Source organism: Eubalaena glacialis, chromosome 7, assembly GCF_028564815.1.
Source record: "Eubalaena glacialis isolate mEubGla1 chromosome 7, mEubGla1.1.hap2.+ XY, whole genome shotgun sequence".
In the NCBI taxonomy this organism is placed as follows: Eukaryota; Metazoa; Chordata; class Mammalia; order Artiodactyla; family Balaenidae; genus Eubalaena; species Eubalaena glacialis.
Genome location: NC_083722.1, coordinates 36,183,399 through 36,206,913, shown reverse-complemented (window position 1 = coordinate 36,206,913; position 23,515 = coordinate 36,183,399). Strand labels below are relative to the sequence as shown.

Sequence of the window (23,515 nt, the reverse complement as noted above, 5' to 3'; positions counted from 1 at the left end):
CCCGGGAATGAGGAGAGGACTTGGGGACCGGGTAACCCCGCCGGGTGGATCTGTCTTACTAGCCACTCGCAGCTCTTGGGGTTACACTTTCCGGAAGGGGTTTGACTGGCGGTGTGACCTTGGCCAAGTCCCGTGCGCTTCTCCACCTCAGTTCCCTACGGAGTATCCTGGACAGCTGGGGGGTGGTTTGGCTTTCTTTAGCGGGGGGATCCGGGAGGAAGGCCGGCTGTGGGGTGGGCGCGGCCCCGCTCCTGCACTGCCCGAACCCGAGCGGCGCCAGCCCGGAGCGCAGGGCCGGGGACCTCCGGTCCGGAGGTGGCCGGGCCCAGGGGCCTCCGCGGGCGGGGACGGAAAGCCGGAACCCACCCGGCCCCTCCTGCGGGCGGGGCGGCCCCGCGCCGGCTCCTCCCCCGCGCCCGCGCCGCCCGGGCTCAGTGGCGCGCGCGGTGCCGCAGGTGGCAGCGATGGCCCAGTCCTGAGAGCCCCGCCATGGCCGGCGCCCCCGGGCCGCTCCGCCTGGCGCTGCTGCTGCTCGGGGCGGTGGGCAGGGCCGGCCCCCGCCCCCAGGTGAGACCCGCGGGTCCCGGGGCGGGGGAGGCGGCGGCGTGGGCTGCTGCGGGCGCGGCGTCCGGGCAGCGGCGGCCGCGACTTGAGCGAAACTCCGCGACCGCGGGCGGCGGGAACCCAAACCTCGGGGAGTGGGACCTGGAGAGTTGGGTGGAGGAGGTGGGGGCTCGGACGGCGGACGCCTCCCTCAGCCCCGGCCAGGCGCCCCCTTCCTGGCCGCCCGGGCCCCTCTGCCGGGCCACCGGTTGTCCCGCGGCCGCCCTGCGCCGACTTCTGTGCCGCATCTACCCCCGACCACTTTCCCAACTCCGTCTCCCGCAAACCCGTGCCAGCGGCCCGGCCACAGCCCGAGCTCCCCAACCTCCCCTTTTCCACTGTGCCCCAGACCCCTCCCCGCCGTGCCCGCGCCCTCACCCGTCCCCAGCTCACTATCAAAGACCCCCTGGGAAGGCGGAGAGGCCTGGGTGTGGACCCCCAGCTCTATCCGCCCCCCCACCAGCCCCCCAGCACAGCCTTTGACTCATAGCCCCAGGGACCCTGCGGTGGCAGCTTTCTGTCCTTCCCCCTGACCTCCCAGCTGGAACTCGAGAGCCACCCCCGTCCCCAGCCCCGCGCCAAGGCAAACACTAGAAGGCTCCCTGCTCCTCTAGAAGCAGGCAGGCCTCCCCTCACACACTCGCCTGACACACCCCCATTTTGACCCCCTTGGTGGTCAACATGCACCAGAGCTCATACTGGGACACGTGGAGACACCTTGGCCTCCTGGATGCCCTTGGAGGGCTGACCACAGGTGGACACCTGCAGCCCCTCTCTGCCTTTCCTGCCTCCAGGCTCCTAGGCTGGGGGCTGTGGTCCGCCTGCTTTAGGAGAGAGGAGTTGTCCAGAGATGCTGTGAGATGCTTGAGCAGAGAGGAGGTGCAGGCTTTCCTGTGCCAGAGAGCCGTCTCTTCCCGTGACCTCCCGCTCTTACCCCCAGACCTGAAGAGCTTTGGGGAGGGGGCTTTCACAGGCCTTGAAATTTGTCCCAGCGCAGGTGGGAGGCGGGAGGAGGGGTCTTTGATGAGGGCCGACTCCACCCCTGGCTGAGAATCCAGATGTGGACAGATGTGCCTCCCAGCTAAGGTGCCAGCCCTTCTTCAGCCTCCACGTTTTTTTCCAGACTCATTCCCTCCCTCTCCCTGTCCCCAGCCCAACTACTGCCCCTAGCTGCAGGAGACATCTCCTTCCACAGCAGCGTCCCCCCACCCCCCGACGCTCAACCAGACTTTGGCTTCCCTGGTGTGCGTGGGATCTTTTGGGAGCCAGAACTGCAGACCCACTACCTGCTTCTCGCTCACTTTTACCTCCTCCTCTGGCTGGGACAGGGTTGGGGTGGAAGGCTCTGCTGCCTTGTCCCATCCTGCGCCAGGCCATTTGCAGGCCGTCTTTGGATTAAGGGAAGAGGAGAGGTTCTGGATGCTGCCTGTCTTCTCCCCAGAGTTCCTTTGCCCAGAGGAGTCAGGCTCCTTGAACCTGCCCTTTCTTCCCACCCCTCATTCCTCAGCCCTGGGCCAAAAGCCCAATATCCTGGGGCCGTAACAGTCCTGGGGTGACAGAGGAGGGCAGGATAAGCCAGGCTCTGAGCAGAGAGGGGGAGCTTCGGGGGGTGCCCTGCTGTGAGCATCCCTGACCCGTGGAGATCTGAGTGACAGGCTTTGAGGTCAGACTGCAGTAATTGCGACACAACCTCATGCCCGCGTGTGACTCTAAACAATGGTGAATTCTGTTTTCTATTTTCTGTTCATGAGATCAGCAAGACTAGGTTGCTCCCTTCATGTCACTGCCGGGGGTGGGACAAAGCTCAGAAAAGGAGGGTTCCCTGTGTAAGGTGAACCCAGCAGTCCAGGAACAGAGAGGACAAAGGGGTGCGGGGCTGGGCTGGTGCCTAATACCTGCTCACCCAGGTGGGACTGAAGGGAAAATGGAGTGAGCTGCCCACAGTCAGGCTGGCCAGGCTGGAAGGGGGTGCAGGCAGGAGGGTGGCAGAACTGACCTCTGAAGAAGGGGACCTAGGCTACTCCTTCATTGCTGCCGGGAAGGACCACCCCCTTGCCTATAATTTTCCTCCGCAAGACCCCTGTGAGGGAGCTGGTCTACTGAGGAGACGGGCAAGACTTTGACACTCCAAATTAGAACCAGACAAAACCGGGTTCAAATATCAGGTCTGCCGTTAGCTGGTGATCTTGGGCAGGACATCTGACCATCCGGAACCTCTGTTTCCTCATCTGTAAATAGGGATCACGAGCCCTGCCCCATGGGGTAACAGAGAGGATTGGGACGCTGGCGTCCTGAAATGGCAGCTTTAGTCGCTTGGGGGATCTGACCCACTTGTCCTCGGGAATCTGGAAGCCTTCTCCAGGGCAGTGGAAGAGGGCTGGGAGGGGGGCTGTCGGAGGCCCTGTGCCTCTGCACTCTAGTGAAGGGTGGATGGAGTCCAGGGTGCGCGGCGGTCACCGTGGACTTTGTCCTGAGCTGGGCTCCCTCACAGATATGGAGTCTGGTGGGTGCCAGGGCAGGAGCAACCAAGAAACCACATCCTGCCCTTGGATGCCTTGGTCTGAGGAAAAGCAGGCTGCTCCTTAGCTGCGCCTGCCCCTGAACAGATGCTTCTGTGTGCGTGTGAGATAGAGAGGTACAGCGATACAGAGGTACAAAGATGCAGGACAGAGACAGGTAGAGAGAGAGACTGAGAGAGAGGGACCAGGGGGAGAGGGGTGTGGGCTGTATGAACGCCTGTTTCTCCTCTGTATTTGTATGTGACCCTCTGTGTGACAGCCTGCCTGTGAGTCCCCGTGTATGAACCATCTCAGCATGTCATTGTGTGTCTGACAGTGTGTATGTGTTTGTGACTCCAAGTGTGATACTGCATCTATGGGAAGGTCTGTGTGTGTATGAGAGAGAGACATCTTAGTGTGTGAATGAGTGTCTGCCAGTGTGTGTCTGTGTGTGGGTGAGAAAAGTGTGCTTGTGACAGAATGTGTGTCTGTTTCTCTGTATCTATGCATGTGACAGTGTGTCTTGAGTATATGTCAGTCAAGGGGTGTGTGTGTGTGTGTGTGTGTACCTGACAGTCTATGTGTTCATGTGTGGGAGAGAGACTCCGTGTCATGTCTTAGTATGTAAGCATGTGGTCCACACACGTGTGATAATGTGTGTGACAGTGTATCCATGTGAGGGGTCTGGTGCACGTGAGAATGTGTGTGTGGTCTTCCTTTCCCTGCCCTTCTGCTCATGTATCTGGAGTCTATAAGGAAAAAAAATGGGGCCAAGGGCCCGGGGTCCAGCAGCACCATCCCTCCAGGTCTCAGAGGGCCTCGAGGATGGTTGGGCTCTGGAAGTTGGGCAGAGAAGGAGGCAGGGGTCCTGGGAGGAGCTGCAGGGAAGATGCAGGGCTGCATCTGTTGGGAGGCGCCAGAGTTGTCATTGGAGCCCTCTTTTTCCTTTGGGGAGGCCCTCTCCCATTTTTCCCACCTTAGTGGCCTCTCTTTCCTCCTTCCCCTCAATCAAAAAGGTTCCCAGCAAAGGAAAGAATCTGATGCACTTATTCACACTGAGAAGTGAAACTGCCGGAGGAATTCTTCACATTAGCAGCCAGTGTTTGGAGAAGGCGTGCCATCCTAGGGTGTTGGAAAGCCCCTCACCCTCTCCACATCCTTCTCTTCCTGCTCTTCTTCCTTAGAACACTGCTCACTCGTACAGGGCTGGATAATTCCTAAAGGTTTTCACTACTTTATCTTGCTGGATCTGTACAGGAACTCTTTGAAAAGAACGATATGCCCATTTTACAGATAAGGAAACTGAGGTCCCAGAACATTAAAATTTGTCCCATCAGTCCCACGTTAACAGACAGAGCTGGAATTTAAACCAAGGACGTGTGACTCTCCGTCCAGTGCTCTCTCCTGCCCACCACTCCTTCCTGGCATCTTCTTTGTCACCTCCTGCTTCCTCCCCAAACACCTGAATCTGAGAGATGCCCTCTCCTAACTGTAAACTCCGCCCCAGGCATTGTCCCCATTTGCCTTCACCCCCCCCCCCATCAGAGAACTCCCATGAAGCCTGGTGAGTCCTGATTCTAAAAACTGCCAAGCTGCCCTCACCCTGGTCCACTGGGTCCCCCACTGCTGCCCTGGTCTCCCGGCCAGCTCTGCTGCCTCTGAGGGGCAGGGGCCTCCACCACTGCATCCTCCCCACCACTTACCACCCCCAGCCCCTCCTCACCAGGCCTGGAGCGGGGACTCACATCACAGGAGGATGAAATGGGTCGGAGGCTGGTGGGCAGGGCCTTGCCCCTCCTCACAGTTCCTTGCCCTCGGGCATGGAGGCTTTGCTAACGGCTATGTTGCAGCTGGAAGATGCCACAAATTAAGCAGAATGATCGGTCCTTGGCAGGAAAATATGTTCCTTTCCTCCTGCTGGGAGTTTGTTGATCCCAGAAATGAGGGAGGGGTGGGACCCGGACTCCCCAGGAAGTCTGGCTGCCCGGTCTGCTCTGTCCTCTCCTGTCAAGAGCAGAAATTGAAGACAGCTGCCGTTGACTGTGGATTTTCCACGTGCCAGGCGCCCTTCTAAGCATTAACTCACTTAATGCTCACGGGGAGGTAGGGACTATTGTTATTCCCAATTTGTGCAGGTGTGAGCTCAGGCTGGAAGTTAAAACTCTTGCACAAGGTCACAAACTTAATTTATGGGAGAGCCAGGATCAGGCCTGGCTCTGAGCCCAAAGCCAGGGCTATTCAAACTTCTCTGTGTAACTGTGTTCCCCTGAGCCCCTGGGCCCTGCTGCACCGGGTGACCCCAGCCTTGTTCCAGACCGGAGCCTCAAATCTGTCCCAGGTCCTGCCTACTGCTCTCTCCCTGGCCCAGAAAATTCTCCTGAACATTAGTGCAAGGCTGTCTTCTGCTTGCTCACCAGAGCACCGACGTCCCCACTTCTGCCCCTTCGTTCCTGCTGGGTCCTCCTGCTGAAATGCCCACCCTCTGCCCTTGCTGGGCCCAGTCTCTCCCTACCCCCCTTCCCTCCGCCAACCCCAGCTCCCAATCCCCGGCGTCCCCCAGGGCTCTCAAGCCCGAGCACCGAGCCCTGCCCCAGCCATTCCCTGAGCACTTTCACCACCGCCTTCTCTGCTGTGTCCTGAAGAGCATTTGCTCCCACCCCACCCCCGAGTAGCCTGGGGACTCTCTCAGGCCAGGGCTCTGGCCTTCATCTTTGTGCTCCCCATGTCCCCCGAGTCCGTCCCACCACCCAGAGCCTGGCACAGTATTACTTCCATAAACGCCAGGTGGGGAGAGGCCAGAGGTCTGGTAGTTTGTGTGTTTGGGCAGGCGGGTGCGGTGAGCAGTATTTGGAGAACTTCAGCTGGGGCAGGAGGCAGATTAGCACCTTTAATCATTATTTATTTATTTATTTTATTTATTTGGCTGTGTTAGGTCTTCGTTTCTGTGCGAGGGCTTTCTCCAGTTGCGGCAAGCGGGGGCCACTCTTCATCGCGGTGCGTGGGCCTCTCACTATCGCGGCCTCTCTTGTTGCGGAGCACAGGCTCCAGACGCGCAGGCTCAGTAGTTGTGGCTCACGGGCCCAGTTGCTCTGCGGCATGTGGGATCTTCCCGGACCAGGGCTGGAACCCGTGTCCCCTGCATTAGCAGGCAGATTCTCAACCACTGCGCCACCAGGGAAGCCCTGAAGATAGTTTCTTGTCCGAGGCTCTGCTCCGAGCAGGTGACAGGGCTGCCTCTGTCTCGAAGCTCTCTGGGGTGCTGCTGGCCAGGCTGGCCCTCCTGGTGCTGTCCTTTGCCTTTATCCCCACCCTGAGACTTCTGGTTCCCATGGGCTTCCCAGTCCCCGCTCCCTGCCCCAGACACACCTTCTGCCCCAGTTCCCAGCAGCGACCTTGCTTGCTGCCTGCTTTCCTCCTAGAGAGATCAGGTGGGATTTCTCCCTGGTCTCCCTGCCCTGACCACCAGCAGCTGCTGCATTCCGGGGAGAAGAAGGAAAGCGGGTGGGGGTCGGGGGGGTGGATCCACTAGGACTGGCACTAGTGAAAACTGCGCTGACCCCTCAGTTGTAGCTAAAACTGACACTGCCTTCGCTGTTGGGTTTGATTCCTTATTTATTTGTTTAACAAATACACTTGACCTTTGCGCTCAGAAGAGCACTTTTAGGTAGCTCTGCCTGTGGCCTCAGCACACTCACTCCAAGACTGTCCCCTTGCTTGTCAAGCAAGCTTTGTCCCCTCCCTAGGGCTTCCTGTGCCGCCAGGGATGAGCCCAAGACAACCTGTGTCTTTACGGGAAGTGTCTTATAAGCCCCCAACGCAGCTTAAATCTGGGCAGGATTACCTGGAAACCAGATCCAGTGTACTTAGGGCACCACCCGTCAAGGGTGGTGCAAGCTCCCAAAATGAAGCTGTTTTAATTTCAGCACGCATGTATATTTTTGTGATTTCAAAAAGTGAAATTTTGTTTTAAATTATGTATAGGTCCTAAATTTTATACAAGGGGCTCCCTGGTCATTTGTGTGTCTGCAGGCTCTAAAGGAGGAATATTTATAATCTTAAGCCTGTTCAGGAAAAAATACAAATAAAAAGGAAACATAGTCCCAAGGCATATCTAAAGAAGTACACTAAAATGTCTGGACATGGATAATTCTCACTTGGGTGTATCTGCTTGGGTCTCTGCTAAAAAGCCAGTTCTGTTACCTTATCTACTCACAGAGAGGGGGACCCCTCCCATTGCAGACCCAATCTCTGTGTTCTGGAACTTTTCTGACCCCTTCACCCCATGTCCTCAGGACTTCTCCTGCAGTTGATAGAGCTGAATATTTGATCTGTGTTGTTATGCTACAAGGAGATGGTGGGGGTAATGTTGACCTCCCAGGTAACATGAGTGCATTTTGCAGGAGGGATGCTAGTGGGCAGCATTACCAGCACTGAATCCCACCTCAGCCCACACCTTCCACTGCTCCATCACAGTCACTGATCTGGGAGCCTCCAGGTCCTAGCCTTAGCTCTGCTCCTTGGGGTGCTGTGTGACCTTGACTGAGCCCCTCTCCCACTCTGGGCCTGCGTGTTGCCTTCAAGACTGGTGGACGAAAGTGTGAGAACCTTGCAGGAAGGCTGACTGGGTGCTGGAAAGGAGCCTGTGGCAGTCACAAAGCCCAGGGCCCTCAGGAACTCTCTCTGCTGGGTGAGGGCAGATGAAACCATGAATGAGACACACGCCCAGCCAGTGGCCCTTCCCCCACTCACCCCCAACAGTGTCCTTTCAGTAGCCACTGGCTGGACATTTACTACACCCCAGGCTATGCCCTGGGAGGGATAAAGATATAAAAACATCCACCTGGAGCCCCTCTTTGTGTTGTCACCCCCTTTCAGAGATGGCCAAAGCCTGTGGAGTTTGGGGCTCTAAGGTCCCCTGGAGATCAAGAAACCAAGAGTGTGTGGGGGGGATTGGGCATAAAAGAGAGGTCGGTTGGACCTAAGGGGCCCCCTTTTCTTTCTTCTCCCCAGGGTGCCACCGTGTCCCTCTCGGAGACAGTGGAGAAATGGCGAGAATACCGACGCCAGTGCCAGCGCTTCCTGACCGAGGCTCCGCCCCCAGCCACAGGTGAGTGCACCCAACCAGCTCCCCACGGCGCTGGGAGGCCCCATGCCTGGCTGGGCATCATTTGCCTCTCTAGGACCCCTCATCTACCCTGTGCCTTGGGGTGCGGCCTCGTTGCTGCTGTGTTCCCCCTCGCCCCTGACTGGGGCCCCTCAGGAGCAGACACCTGGCCTTTCTAGTCTGCATCCTCATCAGCACTTCCCGGCCTGTGCCAGGGCAGGAGGCCCAACCCGCGTACTTGGAGTAATGAACGTTTAGGGGGAGTGACATAGAGAGTGGACTTGAGGACACGGGGAGCGGGAAGGGGAAGCTGGGACGAAGTGAGAGAGTGGCATGGACATATATACACTACCAAACATAAAATAGATAGCTAGTGGGAAACAGCCGCGTAGCACAGGGAGATCAGCTCAGTGCTTTGTGACCACCTAGAGGGGTGGGATAGGGAGGGTGGGAGGTAGATACAAGAGGGAGGGGATATGGGCATATATGTATACATATAGCTGATTCACTTTGTTATACAGCAGAAACTAACACAACATTGTAAAGCAATTATACTCCAATAAAGATGTTAAAAGAAAGAAAAAAAAAAGAGCAGAGGATTGATAGGCCTGTGTTCCAGTCCTGAGCTGCAGTCATGACCCAGTCACCTGAGGAGTGTTATCTTAGCCTGGAGAGCTACCGTCCTCCTCATCCGTGGTGTGTAATTTAATAACAGGCCCACGAGGATCGTTTATTGAGCACTTACTATGCTCAGTTTTCTATGCTAGCTGTGCTGTTTGTCCCCACAAAGCCCTGTGGGCTGGGGATCAACCCCATTTTCCAGGTGAGAAAACAGAGACCTTAGGTACTTTGCTCCAAGTCCCACTGCTGATAAGTGGCACCTGCTGGGTGGGAACGTGCTGGGTGGGTAGGAAGCCTCAGTGGAGGTGAGCCGAGCACAGGTTTCTGCCGGGCAGCCTCCCCGGTGGGGAACTTGGGGGGAAGTGCCCCGGCCAGGCTGGGACTCAGATGCCATCGTCCCGCTGCACCAGGCCTGTTCTGCAACCGGACCTTCGATGACTACGCCTGCTGGCCGGATGGGCCGCCTGGCTCCTTCGTGAACGTCAGCTGCCCCTGGTACCTGCCCTGGGCCAGCAGCGGTGAGTCCCCTGCCCCGCCCGGGGTGGGAGTGGAGTTGGCGCGGGGTTCGTGCTGCCTCCTTTCCCCTGAGACACAGCCTCCCGGCTCCAGGAGGTCTTTGGGCCTCCTCGTGGTGGTCTGCCTTTCTTTCCTTGGGGGTGGGGAGCAGTAGGGGGTGGCATCAGGTGTAACCTGGGCCTGAGACCCGTCCTGGCAGGTGGGGTCTGCAGGGAAATCATGGCGTCTGACTTAAGAAAGAAATGAATGCACCCTCCTGCATCAGGAAAGGAGGCAGGTAGGAACAGTTCCTGGGGGTTCAGTGTGGGGTGGGGTTACTCAGAGGTGTCATTGCTCTGATGCGTGTGTGTGTGTGTGTGTGTGTAATGTGTGTGTTTGTAGGTGCCGCCCACCTGGTAGTGGCCTGTAGCCACCTCCTGACTCTTCAGGGGTTCACTGCTCAGATGAACCCAGACGGGAGTAGTGATCGGGGCCTTGGTGAAGTTGCCCCCCAGGCCCTCCCCGGCTCACTCCTGTCTGCAGAGGACAGCCTGCACTGGGAAAGGTGTGACTCTTTGGAGTACAGAGATCTACAGAGGCTGCAGGGGGAGCTCTGACTGGAGGGGGAGTTAATGTGCCCCCCAACACCCACCCACCTGTCCCAGGCACCAGGGAGGCTAACAGGAGACAAGCGCCCTTGCCTCAAAGAGCTCACAGTCTCAGGAAGGGAGAAAGGGTACTACTTTATAATAATGATGTTAAGTACCTGCTATGTGACCAGTCCTGCCCTAAAAGCCGAGTATTCATTTAATCTTTACAACTACCCCGTGGGTATGCTTGTTTTGTACAGATAGGGAAACTGAGGCCCCAGAAAGTTTAAGTCACTCGCTCCAGATGACGTGGTAAATGGCAGGGCCAGGATTTGAAGCCAGCCTGTGCTCTTAATTACAGTGCACTGAAGGGGCCTGAGACCAAGTAGAAACTGGCCCAGAAGCAAGTGTGAGATTGAGGTCATACTCTGCGAAGCTAGAGGGCTTCCTGGGAGAGGCAGCCCCTTAGTGGAACATCAGGGCACCTGGCAGGGCCCGGTGTGAGCTTCACCTCAGAACACAGGACTGGAGTCAGATGAAGCCCAGGCAGGAGTCCTGAGGAGACTCTCTCCTGCTGTTCCCTCCCAGTATACCCACCCTACCCTGAGGTGCACGGGGAGAGCCTGGGCCTGGAAAGAGGCAGGCGCCTGCGTAAGACACAGAGCGGATCAGTGCCCTTCACGCAGCATTTCTGCGGCCAGCTGTAAGCACTTTACACACCTACACTCATTTAATCCTCACAACAACCCTGCGAGGCAAGCACTCTGGTGACCCTCCCCTTTTACAGAGGAGGAAACTGAGGCACAGAGATGCTAAGTGACTTTTCCAAGCTCACACAGCGAGTGAGTAGCAGACCCAGGAATAAGCCGAGGAGTCTGGTTTAGAGTAAGCATGTTTCCCTGCTACACCAGGCTTCCTCCAGTGTGCGGGCATGTATGTGTGCATGTGTGTGTTCCTGTGCACGTGGCTCTGGGCATGGGGACAGGCGAGTGGCCTGGGCCTCTGCTGGCTGGGCACACCCCGAGGGAGGGCAGTGAGCTGCCTGTCCTCTCCCTGGAGTTGAAAAAGTCGAGTTGTACAATCTTATGGTTCTGCCTGATGCTGCTCTGACTGGCTGTGTGAGCTTGAGTGAATTTCTAGACCTCTCTGTGCCTCAGCTTGCCGTGTGGAAGGTGGGATAAAGCCAGGTGATGGGGGTGTTGGGAGGATTGTAGGTTCTTGAAAAATGGCTGCTGTTAATTTCTTCCACCTGCCTGACTTACCCCGCCCACTTCCCGCAATACGCACACTTTCCTTACTCCCCAGTGGTTTGGGACTGGCTGCCTGTCCAGCTGGGGCCGGGCCTCTAGACCCCAGGGAGCCAGGCGCAGGACAGGGCCCATCACTCAGCACTAAGCTGCCCCCAGCTCTGCCTGCCGCTCGCGGCTCCATCCATCACCTTTAATTTTATTTGAGCAGGAAATAGGTCCTGGTGGTGCCTGTTTATGAGCGAACACGGTTTTATTACTTTCTCCGTGAAGATAACGGCCACTGTGCAGGCCCCTTGCCAGCCCCCGCCCCACTCCCCTGACTCACCAAGCTAATTCACTCCCTTTTCTGACACGTGGGATCACAGACTCTGCCTCCCTCTCCCCTCTCTCTGAGTTAGGGACCTGCAGAGACATCCACCGTGGGCTCCTGCAGCATAACTGCTGTCTCTGGTCTGTCCTGGCTGTTCTCCTTGGCAGAAGCTGGCACTAGGGGCTTCCCTCACCCCCTCTCAGAGCATGGGGGAGCAGGAAGGGGACAGTCCTGGAACTTTCTTGGGCTGATCAAGGGGGTAGACTGTGGAAAAACGTCATAGTGGGAGTTTGAAGTGGGGAGAAGCAAGGGGGACAGGTCTCAGGCAGGGTCCTGGCAGAAAACACACTCAGCTGGGAATCTGAAAAGAATTTAATGGAGGGGCCACTTCAGAGGCTGGGCAGGGTTAAGGGGCCAAAAAGGTACATAAAGCACCAAGGACCACAACAGTGGTCCTTGGTGCTTTAGCATCCCTAGACCCAAGTGCTTTAGCATCCCTAGACCCAAGTGGGGCAGGAACAACTGGAGGTCGTGGTGATGGAGAGGCCACCAGCAGGGCAGGGCCTTGGCCACAGAGGGGCAAAGCCACTGCCAGAACCTCAGAATCAAGGCAAGAAGGGAGCAAGGGAGAAATACCCCAGCCTCTCTCTCCTTCCACCCTGCTACCTTCTGCTGGTGCCTCCCAGTGGCCAAACCCAGCGGAGGGCAAAGCGTCCAAGCGATGCTGTCCACAGGGGTCAGCCTTCTGGGGTGCAGAGCAGGGCAGAGGAATGAGTGACTAGAGAAAGAATTAAATTCAGAACAATTCCCCGGGGCAGGTCTGTGTCAGGAGCTGGGGATGTCAGTGAGACCTTAGGGGTGTGTGAGTATGTGGGCGTTGGGGAGAAGGGGTGACCTTCCCCATGGGGCTGAAGAGGTCAGCTCAGGGGCCTGGGAAGTGGTGCTGAGGGAGGTCAGAGCCACCTCTTCTGCCTGGGGTGTGGCACCAGGAAGGCTTCCAGAGGGAGGTGATATCGGGGCCAGGCCTGGAAGAACAGGCAGATGGAGAAGGGGGAAAGAGTGCCCTCCAGGGAGGGAGGATGTCAGACTCAGAGATGGGGCCAGGCCAGGCCTCAGAACTATACAGTGTCCCAGGGAAGCCAGCCAAGTCCTTGAATTCTGACCCCTCTAATTCAGAATTGGGGATTGCACAGAGAGGATGGGAACAGGTGAGTCAAGGAAGGAAGGTGTTCAAAGGAGATGCCTTGCGTCCACAAGATTTTCTCTGTAAACCAGAAGGCTGGAGTGGCTTCATAGAGCCTGTTGCCACCCGAGGGCCCTCCAGCAGCCTTGTTTAACCACAAACAGCTGATCTGCTCATTACAAATCATTCCAGTCTCATTAGCTGCACCCCCTCCTGATCCCTACATGTTAGCTTGGTTCTAATTATAGGAGAGTCATAAAATGTTTTAAAAATTGTCTATAACTCACAATTCTTGGAAACTCTGACAGGTGCCTCCCTTGAGCTTTTACAGCAGGCCGGGGTTGCCAGAGGGAAACCGAGGCCCCAGCTTGGCCCTGGAGGAGCTCCGGCTGAGGCGGTGTCCTAAGCTCCAGCCCGCCCCCAGTGAAGGGGTACTCTTTTGAGGAATTGGTGGGGGCGAGGGGGTGGCAGCAGGTCTTTCACTGTGACTCTGTTTTGAAGACCAACCGGTACCAGGCACTTCACATGCTTTATCTCCTAATCCTCACACCACAGACCTGGGAAGTTACCATGGTTCCCATTTTACAGATGAGGAAACTGAGACCTGGGGAGGTCTGCCCGAGGTCCCATAGCTGGTTGAGGGCAGAACCGGGATTGACCTTGAGTCTGTCGTTCAGAACCCGAGCTCCTTCTCCTAGGCCGTGATGTGATGCGTTGCCCCTCACCCCCACCCCAAGTGGACACCTTCAGTTCGAGCCCTGCCTTTGACCCTCATTCCAGCACTCTGGGGAGGGCCTATGACTGCCCGCTTTGAATCTTGGCTTCCCGGCCCAGGAGATGGGGCCCAGGAGTCCGTGCTGGCCATTGCTGTTGCCAGGATGCAGGAGCTAATGGATTCATGAGTGGCTCTCCACAGCCCTGTGTGCCCGCGTCCACGTGGAAGGGCGGCTGTTAGCTTGATTACAGACGCCGCTGCGGTTTCCGGGAGGGGAAGTGTTTAATTGGGGGTTTTAGTTCCAGCACCAGGGTCTGACTTAATGAAATATCCCTAGGCCTCCTGGCATGCGGCCGGCTGCCTCCTGGTGTTGACAAGACCAGAGCCAAGCCTCTGGCTATGATTTATCAGCAGCACCTGGGCCAGATAAAGCTGGGCTGATAAGCCAGGCTGTGCCCAGACCCACCCCATCTCCAGCCAAGATGGGCACCTGGGGACCACAACCCAGCCAGGAACCAGCCCTGGCTTTTAATATTTGCTGCTAATGAAGGATAATTGACAGACGCACTCACATAGGCTCACTGAGCTTCGTAGGGATGCAGTGATCTCTTGACACTGTGCCAGTAACACATACATCTGTGCACACACTGCTTCCCTACCCTCCCAGCTTGCCCTGAGTAGAGGGCCCAGGAATGGCAGGGTGTCGGGGGCCCAAACTGGCAAGAGGACCTGCTGGGAGGATGCTGAATGTTGGCAAATCCAACCCTGGAGGAAGGGCAGATAAATGGCACATGGCCATTGTTGACTGTTAGCAGTGAATTTGGCTGCTGACTTTTGGCCTCTGGAGGCCAAGAGCTGAGGGCTGCAATCTTGATTCTGCCGCTTCCTGGCTGGATGACCTTGGGCAAGTCACTTGGCCTCTCAGAGGCTCGGTTGCTTCCTCTGTAAAGTGGGATTTGCTGTGCCTACCTTGTAAGGTGGTCGTGATGTTCAAAGGTGTCAGGCATACAGCAGGTGTTCAAAACCTGATATCTATGAGTGAGCAGCCTGCAGAGAGGGTTCGAAAGGAGCATGTAGGAAGGAAAACATCAATTCGAGTGCCTCCTGTATGCCAGACCCTGTGCCAGCTGTGGCAAGTGGCTGTTATTAGGGTCACACTGCTGCAGGCTGCGTCCTGGGTACATGGTGCTTCGACAGTTTGGGCCCCTTTGCGATGTCCTCTCCCTTCCCCTGGCCCCTCTGCCTCCTCTTTTCTCCCCATTTCCTCCCATCTAAACGGGTTTCCAGAGAAGGTTCTGATATCAGTCTCACTCTCCATGGAGTCAGGCCAGATCCCCATCACTGCTCTGGGGTCATCGACTCCTGAAGACTGGTTTTGCTCTTACATCAGAAGACTCAGCCCCTGGTGAAGAATTCCAGGCATCCACGCAGCAGATAAGAGAGACATTTGGGGGCCCTTCTAGTTGCTTAAATCAGACCTGGTGCCTCCCCTTCTCTGCCTTGGTCCTTTCCTGATTTTGTTCATAAATGAGTCAGGGGGCTATTGGGACACTGCTTCTCCCGCTGCCCGAAGTCCCATCATTAGATTTTCAGGCTTTTGTTTCTCTTCCTGGGGAAGTCTCTTAAAATGCAGTTTCTTCTAGAAGCAGTGATGCCGCAAGCTGACTCACCCCACAGTATTACCAGATAACTTCTGTCTCCTGAAGCGGGTCAGGGTCTCTGAAAGGGAGTGGAGAAAGGGGAGAGTGAGCTGGGAGCCAGGGACCGGCTCAGGGAGGACAAGGGTCCCACTGGCAGGCCCTGCAGGTGCCTGACCGTGCGGGCAGAGAGCTGTCCCTGGCCCCTAAAGTGAAGGTGTCCTGGCATATGGCAGCAGTGGGCGGGTTGATGGTTTGTGAACTGTGAAATACAGCCCCGTCCTAGATGGTGCGTCCCTTTCCGGCCCTGGTGCTGTGGGCCCTGGGGTTGATGCTGCTGCCGTCAGGCACTCATGTTAATGATTCTCTTCCACAGACCTGTCCTTACTGCTGCCTCTCCACCTGGAAACTTCTGAGCAGCCACTGCCAGCCAGGGCCTCGCGGCTTCGCCACGCTCCCTCCTTCACGCTGAGCCTTCTTCCCACAGCTGGGAGGCTGGTCTTTAAAATCTTTTGTCCTTTAGAATTTTTAAATCTTTTAAAATTCGTCCTGGCTCCAGCTCCCCTCCTTGATCCCCCTGTGCTAAATCTCTCCCCACTTTTGTCCCCAGTTTCCTGGCCCTGGGGTCAGACTTACATTTCCTCTCAGACACAGGTAATCCCCTGTCCCCTCTTGTGATCTCCCTGCAAACTTGGGGCCACAAGCCACCCCCCTCCCTGGGTGGGTGGAGAGTGAGGCACGGCAGGGTGGTCGCCTCAGCGCCAGGTGCCCAGGCGGGATGTGAGTGGACACAGGGACATCCCACCCCCAGCTCCGCTGGGCCTGTGTTTGATCTCTCTCGGTTTGCATTTATGTTATTCCTTTCTGCACTTTTTGGTTTTTGTTTTCTGTGAGAGTCTTGATTCTCTGAAGCCAGGGACTGTGCTTCCTTTCTCCTTCCGACTGGGAGCTCCTTGAGGCCAGGGGCTGGATGTCTCCCCACTCTCAGACTGGGAGGTCTCCAAGGACAGTCTCCATCTCCAGCTACTTGGAGCTACTTGAAGGGAAGAGCTGGTCTTCCCTCCCCCCACCACTACCCCTTTGAACAGAGGGTCTCTAAGGGCTATGTCTCTGCCATTGACTATGTATTCCTTTTAAATCAGATGATGTTTGAGAATAGGACTGGGTCTCCTCCATCAGGTTAGAACTTCTTAAGGGCAGGGCTGTGTCTCCCCTCAGACCAGGGCTCCCTGAGGATGGGGCTGGGTCTCCTTCTTTCTCTCAAGAGCTCTATGCCCACTTTGTTCCTGGGGTCTGCTCTGCCCAGGAAGGTGGGGCCTGAGTTCTGTGAATCAGCAGTCTCAGAGGGTGGCTGTGGGTCTGTTGGGGCCACTGCTCGTCAGCACCAAACCTTGTCCGTAGCACGATTTGAGGCAGGGGTGTGGAAATGGGCTAGCGTGGTCTCATCTCAATAGTGTGAATTCATCAAGCTGCATTCCAGGGTGGCTGAGAGGAAAGGCTGAGGGTGGGCCAAACAGGCACATGGCAGGAGAGGAAGGCCCGAGTGTGTGTGTGTGTGTGTGTGTGTGTGTGTGTGTAGAGGGGTCAGTTCTGGGGCAGCTGGGGTGACCCCCAGGGCGGAGAGGGGTGAGGGGCAGGTGGCCTTGGGCCGAGGCTCAGCTCCTGCGTGTCTCCGCCCCAGTGCTGCAGGGTCACGTGTACCGGTTCTGCACCACCGATGGCCTGTGGCTGCACAAGGACAACTCGAGCCTGCCCTGGAGGGACCTGTCTGAGTGCGAGGAGTCCAAGCGAGGGGACCGAGTGAGTTGAGCCGGTGAACTAGTGGGCAGCAGGGTGCCAGCTTCATGGGAGCAGGGACCTGGGCATCTGGCGAGTTGGTCTGTGACCATCTGCCCATCCCCCTGCCTCTCGGGCTTTGCACACCATGCTTTCTGGACAGAAGTGATGTGCGTTCACCTCTCCGGCCTTGGAACAGGGCCCTAGAAATCCGAGGACCATCACCATAGGTTATTCTCTTTCTTAGTTCCAGGATCCCAGTGGGGCTGCGTTGGGGCCCCACCTCTGCCCCTGTCCCGTGGGAAAGAAGAATGTGGGAGAGGAGGGTTGTGGGCTACCCCTCGTACACTGTGTCCCCCGTGTGCACACAGAACTCCCCGGAGCAGCAGCTCCTGTCCCTTTACATCATCTACACGGTGGGCTACGCACTCTCCTTCTCCGCACTGGTCATCGCCTCGGCCATCCTCCTGGGCTTCAGGTAAGGGGGCTGCTTCAGCCTTACCTGCCGTTCTGTCCCCAAATAGAGGAGGGGGCACCAAGCCGAAGCAGCAATGCAGCAGGTTCCTCTCCTAAGAGATGTCCAGAGAACCCACACCATCTATGTGGTAGACTATGAGGCTGAAAACACAGGCTACGACACTGTGTACTTAATCTAATCTGTGCTGTGTAAATGTGTGCGTATAATACTGGAAAAAAGGAAAAACAAACACTACACATGCACACACAAAGCACATGCCCCACACCTTAACAGTGGGTGATAGGAGTAGGGGAGGTCCTCTCCGGTGAGCATATGTAACAAATCATCGGGAATTCAGTATGATTTTAGACAAGACCTCAGGGGGTTTGAGATTCTGCTCTCTTTGGAGCTTGTCAGCTCCCATGGAAAATTTCTTTCCTAGGTCTAACCTAGATGAGCCATTCCTTCCAGAGTACCAGGCTCTTCCCATGCCCTCTGCACTGATGGCGGTGGGCCAGGAGGGCTGGGTTCAAGGGCAGGAGGGATTCCGAGGGTAGGGAGCTCAGGACACCAGCCAGCAGGAACAGGAGAGGTGACATTCCTCCTGTGGTCCCCATGGCTTCTGGCACAGTCAGGGCTGGGCACACAGTCAGTGCTTAATAAATGCACTCACTGAGAATATTCTCCCCTTTTATTATGATATGTTCAGAGATCTGAAAATACAGTGGCTGATACTATGATCACCTGTGCACACACACCATCCAGCCCAAGAACTAAAGCCCACCGCGTGGTTAAGCTTCCCCGAGTAATGCTCCCTCCTCACCAGAGGGAACCCCTGAGGGGCCACTTATAATTCCCACGCATCTCTCTATACTTTTACCACGTTTCTAAGTATCTATACAAATATATAGTGTGGGGTTTGCATATTTTAATGGCATGTTGGACATATTCTTCAGCAGTTATTTTTGGCCTGACATGTTTTTGTGAGGTTCATTCACATTGATACAGGCAGTTCTGTTTCATTCATTTTAAGTGTCACTCCATTGTATGATATATTACAGTTTATTTATTTGTTATCCTTTTAATGGACATTTGAGGTGTTCCTCTTTTTTTTCTTCTCTGAATTATAAACCTTGCTACAATGAACATTCTTACCCATGACCCCTTGTGCATTTCTCCAGGGGCACATGCCTCTGAGTAGAATTGCCTGGTCTGAATACAGCGTGCTGTTGCAAATTTATTAGGCGTTGTGAAGTTGTTCTCCAAAGTGGTCATGCCAGTTTGCCCTCCTACTGGTAATACATGAGAGTTCCCTTGGCTTCACATCCTCACCAATATTTCCTATTTTCAGACCTAATTGTTGGTAATCTGAAGCGTGTGAAATATCTCACTATGATTTTAATTTTCGTATCACTGATTCCTAGAGAGATCTAGCATACTTTTTATGTTTCATTCTGTGAATTGCTTGTTCATATCCTTTGCTCACTTTTTTATTGGCTTATTTGGCTTTTTCTTTTTATTTTAGGCATTCCTTGTATATTCTGGATAGTAATCCAGGATATATCCTCTCAGGCTGCGGTTTATTTTTTCACTCGCTTTATGGTGCCTTTTATGCACAGAAGTCCTTAATTTTAATAGAATGAAATATATCAATGTATCTGATTTTATTGATAAACAAAATTTATCAGTAAGTGTTATCAATTGATAAAAATTCATTTTTCCCATTGATAAAAAACTTTACTAATTTTTTTTCCCAAAGGCCAAATTTCTTTATGGTCTTGTTTAAGAAACCTTTCCTTATCCCAGGGTCATAAGTTTTGCACATCCCTTATGGCTGTTTGGTGAACCTGGAATTTATTTTTGTCTGTAGTGAAAACAGATTTAATTTCATTTTTCCATGTATACATATAGTTAATTGCATCAGGACCACTTATTGATAGCAATGCCTGCTCTGCCATGCAGCAAGCATCATCTGTGCCTGAGTGGGTCTCTGTCATGTGGATTGTTTTCCATTGGTCTAGTTATCTGTCTCTTTGCCTATGCTATGGTGCCTTAACCACTATAGATTCATCAAAAACCTTGGTTTTCTTGGGACTTCCCTGGCGGTCCAGTGATTAAGACTGCACGCCTCCACTGCAGGGGGCATGGGTTCAAACCCTGGTCGGGGAACTAAGATCCTGCATGTCGTGCGGTGTGGCCAAAAAATAAAAACAACTTGGTTTTCTAATAGCAAGGGACCCTACATTGTGGTTCTTTAGGAGTGTCTGGAATATTCTTGGCCCTTGGCTCTTCTTTATAAGTTTTTAAAATATCCATCAAAAAACTGTTGGAATTTTTATTATAGCTATATTGAATTTATTGGTTATTGTGAAGAGAATAGACACTTTCAAGATAGTCTTTCTATCCATGAATCTGGTGAATCTTCCATTAATTTGCATCTTCTTTAATAATTTTAAGCAAGTTTTACTGTATTCTCCGTAGAAATCGTGCCTTCTTCTGTTAGACTTATTTCTAGGTAGCCAATTAAAAATAGTGCAAATGAATTTTTTAAATTTACTTTTTAATTGTTTATTGCTGATGTACATAAACATACATATCAGCAACCTTATTGAATGAACTCTGATTAGTTCTAATAATTTGTGTGTTGATTCTCTTGGATTTCCTATGAAGATCGTCTGTCATCTACAAATGATGACAGTTTTGTATCTTTATTTCCAATTCTTATGCATTTTTCTCCTTGCCTTCTTAACAGTAGCTAGGATCTGTAGTACAAAGTTGAGTAGATGTGATGTAAGTAGATCTTACAGCTAGATAATCCTAATTTTGTTCCTGATTTTAAAGGGAATCTCTCTAAAAATTTTCAGGTAAGAATGATGTTTGCTCCTTGTTTGGCTAGATAGCCCTTATTGGGTTAAGAAATGCCCTCATATTTCCAGTTTGCTATGTGTTTTTACCTGAAAGGATGTTGAAGTTGTATCCAATACTTTTTGAATTCCTGCCATATGCTTAGCCCCACTCTGCCTCTGTAAGGCAGCCTGGAGGCATATTAGACATGGGCTGTCATCAAGAAGCCAAGCAAGTCCCCAGTGGGGAAAGTGGTCCTCACACAAATCACTTGGGTTACACGTGACTCTGTAGAAGAGAAGATGCAGCAGAGAAAAGATAGGGTGTGGACGGGGTTGGGGGTGGCATTAACCACACAGCTGAAGACTTCATGGCCAGGCAGGATTTGAGTTGGACCCAAAGGATTTTCAAGGTTATGGGGAAGAAGGGCATCCAGAGGAAGAAAGACAGGAGCATGGTCCCAGAGCTGGACACATGCCTGAGGTGTGCTTTGGCCTGAGAACCGGGGGTTGTGGAGCAGAACTGTTGGCCGTTGTGCCAGGGGGGGCCTTGCTTTCTCCTGCAGACACCTGCACTGTACCCGGAACTACATCCACCTGAACCTGTTTGCATCCTTCATCCTCCGAGCACTGTCCGTCTTCATCAAGGATGCAGCCCTCAAGTGGATGTACAGCATGGCCGCCCAGCAGCACCAGTGGGATGGGCTCCTTTCCTACCAGGTGTGTGGTGTGTCCATGGAGGGCCTGGGGAGGGGGTGGACAGTCCCTGAAAGTCGGTCTCCCCCACCCCACCCAGGCCTGGTACAAAGAAAGGCAAGAGCTTCCCAGGCCTGGTACAAAGAAAGGCAAGAGCTTCCCAGGCCTGGTCCTCAGGGAGCCCCCGGTCTGATGGGAGAGGCTGTCCACCCTGGGGAGCCCCCAGCCTAAGAAGGGAGTTACTGCCCTGCCCTTAGGGAGTTCTGTTTGACTCAGGCGAGTGGTTTTTTGGAGACAGACCTGGGCTTGAATTCCAGGTCTGCCACTTAACTAGCTAATTTTTAGGCAAGTGATTTAACTTCTCTGGACTCCAGTTTTCTCACCTGTATGGGGATAATATTAGTTTCCTCCATCCAGGATAGTGAGGATCCGATGAGCTAAAGCAGGTCATGTTCTTAACACTGGCTCCGGCTGGAAGTTGTCAGCTCTGTCATCCTGCATTCACCACGGCAGGATTGCAGCTGGGGCAGGACTGGGAGCGGGGTCAAGAGAGGCAGGGGCAGAGCTGTTGTCCCCTGGGGACCCTTCCTCTGCCCCCAGGACTCTCTGGGCTGCCGCCTGGTGTTCCTGCTCATGCAGTACTGCGTGGCGGCCAACTACTACTGGCTCCTGGTGGAGGGGGTGTACCTGTACACGCTGCTGGCCCTCTCTGTCTTCTCCGAGCAGCGCATCTTCAGGCTCTACCTGAGCATAGGCTGGGGTAAGGCCAGCTGTCATTCATTTCACTCCCCCGCCCCGACTGAGCATGGGGGGTGGGAGACCCTGACCCCTCTTGGAATTGCTGCCTTCAGGCTACCCCAGGAGGCCAACTCGGTACTCAGGACACACTGCTGGGCCAAGGCATGGGGCCCACCGGAGAACCCCCTCCTGGGCACAGGACTCGCTGCCCATGGGGCTGTCAAGCCATTGTCCCCCATCCCCACACCTTTGCCTGACTCTCCGCCCTTAAAGGAAGCAGAGGCCTTACCCGATCTGGCCAAATACACGATGCACACCATTGGCTGTCATGGCACCGGCCTCAAAGATCCCCGCTCCCAAGACTCTTTGGGGATAGAGCCCCACATCCAGTCCTGGGCAACGCAGCCCCTGAGGGAAATGGAGGGTCCTGAGCCTCACGGCGGGGGGTCCCTGGGGGTGCAGGCTGAGGGGCTATGGCTCTGTCACATGATGATGAAGAGGATGGCTCAGAGGAGAGCCGAGTAAAGGCAGGGGGGTCGGCCGGAAGCCAGCTGAGGAAAGGGTGGACCCCGGATGTGCCTGGAGCCCAGCTGGAAATGTTCTAGCCGAAAAAGTCTGCCAAGAACCATTGTGTCTTTTTTTTTGCTGGAACATTTCTGGTTGTGCTTCTGCCTCTCGCCATGTGGGATTCCGATGAGAACAGGGGTAGGATGGGGCAAGAGCTGAGACACCCACCCTAGCAGCCCCTCACCTCCACCCTCTACCCCGGAAACAGATGCAACAGCGCTTCCTCTTGAGGGGCCCACGGGTGCCCACCCAGGATGGAGCCAGAAGCGGGCCCATCTCTGGGCCTCCCACACCACAGGACCTGCCTTCCTCCTCCCGCTTGCCACACATTCACTCACTCCTCTTGCCTGCCTCGGGCTGCCCCCTGACCTCTGGGGACTTCCGTGCTCCTCCCTTGATGTCCCCTCCTGCCCCTGAGCCTCTGCAAGGCTGTGCCCGGTCCAGCCCGCCCCCTCGGGAAGCTGCCTCGGGTTGCCTGGCCCCTGGCTCTGTGCTCTGTCTGGCCCTCTCGGCCTCCCCATCCCTGTCCTCACACTTCATCCCTTGTTGCTGACGCTCTTAGGCCACTTCATTCTGTACGACCCCATTGAGAGTACCTTGAAAGGGGCTTTAACGTGATCAGTCTCCTGACGGCAGGGCCTTACAGACAGAGCAGGCATTGGAACCAGGCCTCCTGACTCCCAGGCCCTGGGCCCCATCGCCTGTCACACAAGGTTCTCTGGGCTGCACTGCATCTCTTTAGCCCCTGAGGGCCTGGCCGAGCAATCTCAGGCCTCTGCACAGGTGGGCAGGTGGGCCTGGTCTCTGCACACAGCTTTCTGCTCCTACCCTTCCTCCCTCCTCTGCCAGGGCCCAGCCCTTCCCTGCTTGGCCTTCCTCCCCTCCCAGGCCTCTTCATCCTGCTAGGGCCGTCAAACAGGCAGTGGGCAGCTGGAGAGCCCTGCAGCTAGCTAGGGGTGGGGGCGGAGTTAGGCCATTGAGGGGAGCCCTGGGGAGGCTGTCCTCAGGGTGGGGGCATGTCTGTCCATTCTGGGAAACAGCATCAGCACTGTAGTGCTGTCACCATGGTGACCTGAGGGCAGGAACAATCAAAGGGATGGTGTGATGTGTGCAGAGGCATGTGGGTGGTTGGTGGAGGGTTTGGGGTGGGGGACGCAGTGTCCTGGAGGTCTCTGAGTAGGAAATGGGAAAGGGGTGCCAGTCCTTTCCCACCACTTCACGCCCCAGCTGGGGGCTCAGAGTCTGAGGAGGCAAAAGGGCAGGACCCAGGGGACACCCCACTTCCTAATCATAACGTCCTTTTCTTGAGGAATTGGGATGGGGAGATACAGAGAGAGACACAGGGACAAAGACAGAAGGACAGAGAGAGAGATTCACAGAGAGCCCAGAACTCTGTTGTGATGTCAAGAGGCTTGGCCCAAGTTGGGATACT

General features: G+C 55.0%; 1 protein-coding gene across 4 annotated transcripts in view; it reads left to right on the top strand.

Moving 5' to 3' along the window:
* The first annotated feature begins 465 nt into the window (after positions 1-465).
* GLP1R (glucagon like peptide 1 receptor) overlaps positions 466-23,515 on the top strand; it is a 37,696-nt gene continuing 14,646 nt past the window's right edge. For all 4 annotated transcript variants that reach the window (XR_009701565.1, XR_009701564.1, XM_061196277.1 and 1 more), the window contains exons 1-7: positions 466-567; positions 8,112-8,208; positions 9,237-9,344; positions 16,688-16,806; positions 17,154-17,260; positions 20,649-20,802; positions 21,379-21,538. Coding sequence is in view for 2 of the 4 variants with exons in the window: in XM_061196277.1 (XP_061052260.1) it covers positions 490-567; positions 8,112-8,208; positions 9,237-9,344; positions 16,688-16,806; positions 17,154-17,260; positions 20,649-20,802; positions 21,379-21,538 (823 nt within the window). In the remaining 2 variants the exon portion in view is untranslated. The remainder of the gene's footprint in view (positions 568-8,111; positions 8,209-9,236; positions 9,345-16,687; positions 16,807-17,153; positions 17,261-20,648; positions 20,803-21,378; positions 21,539-23,515) is intronic.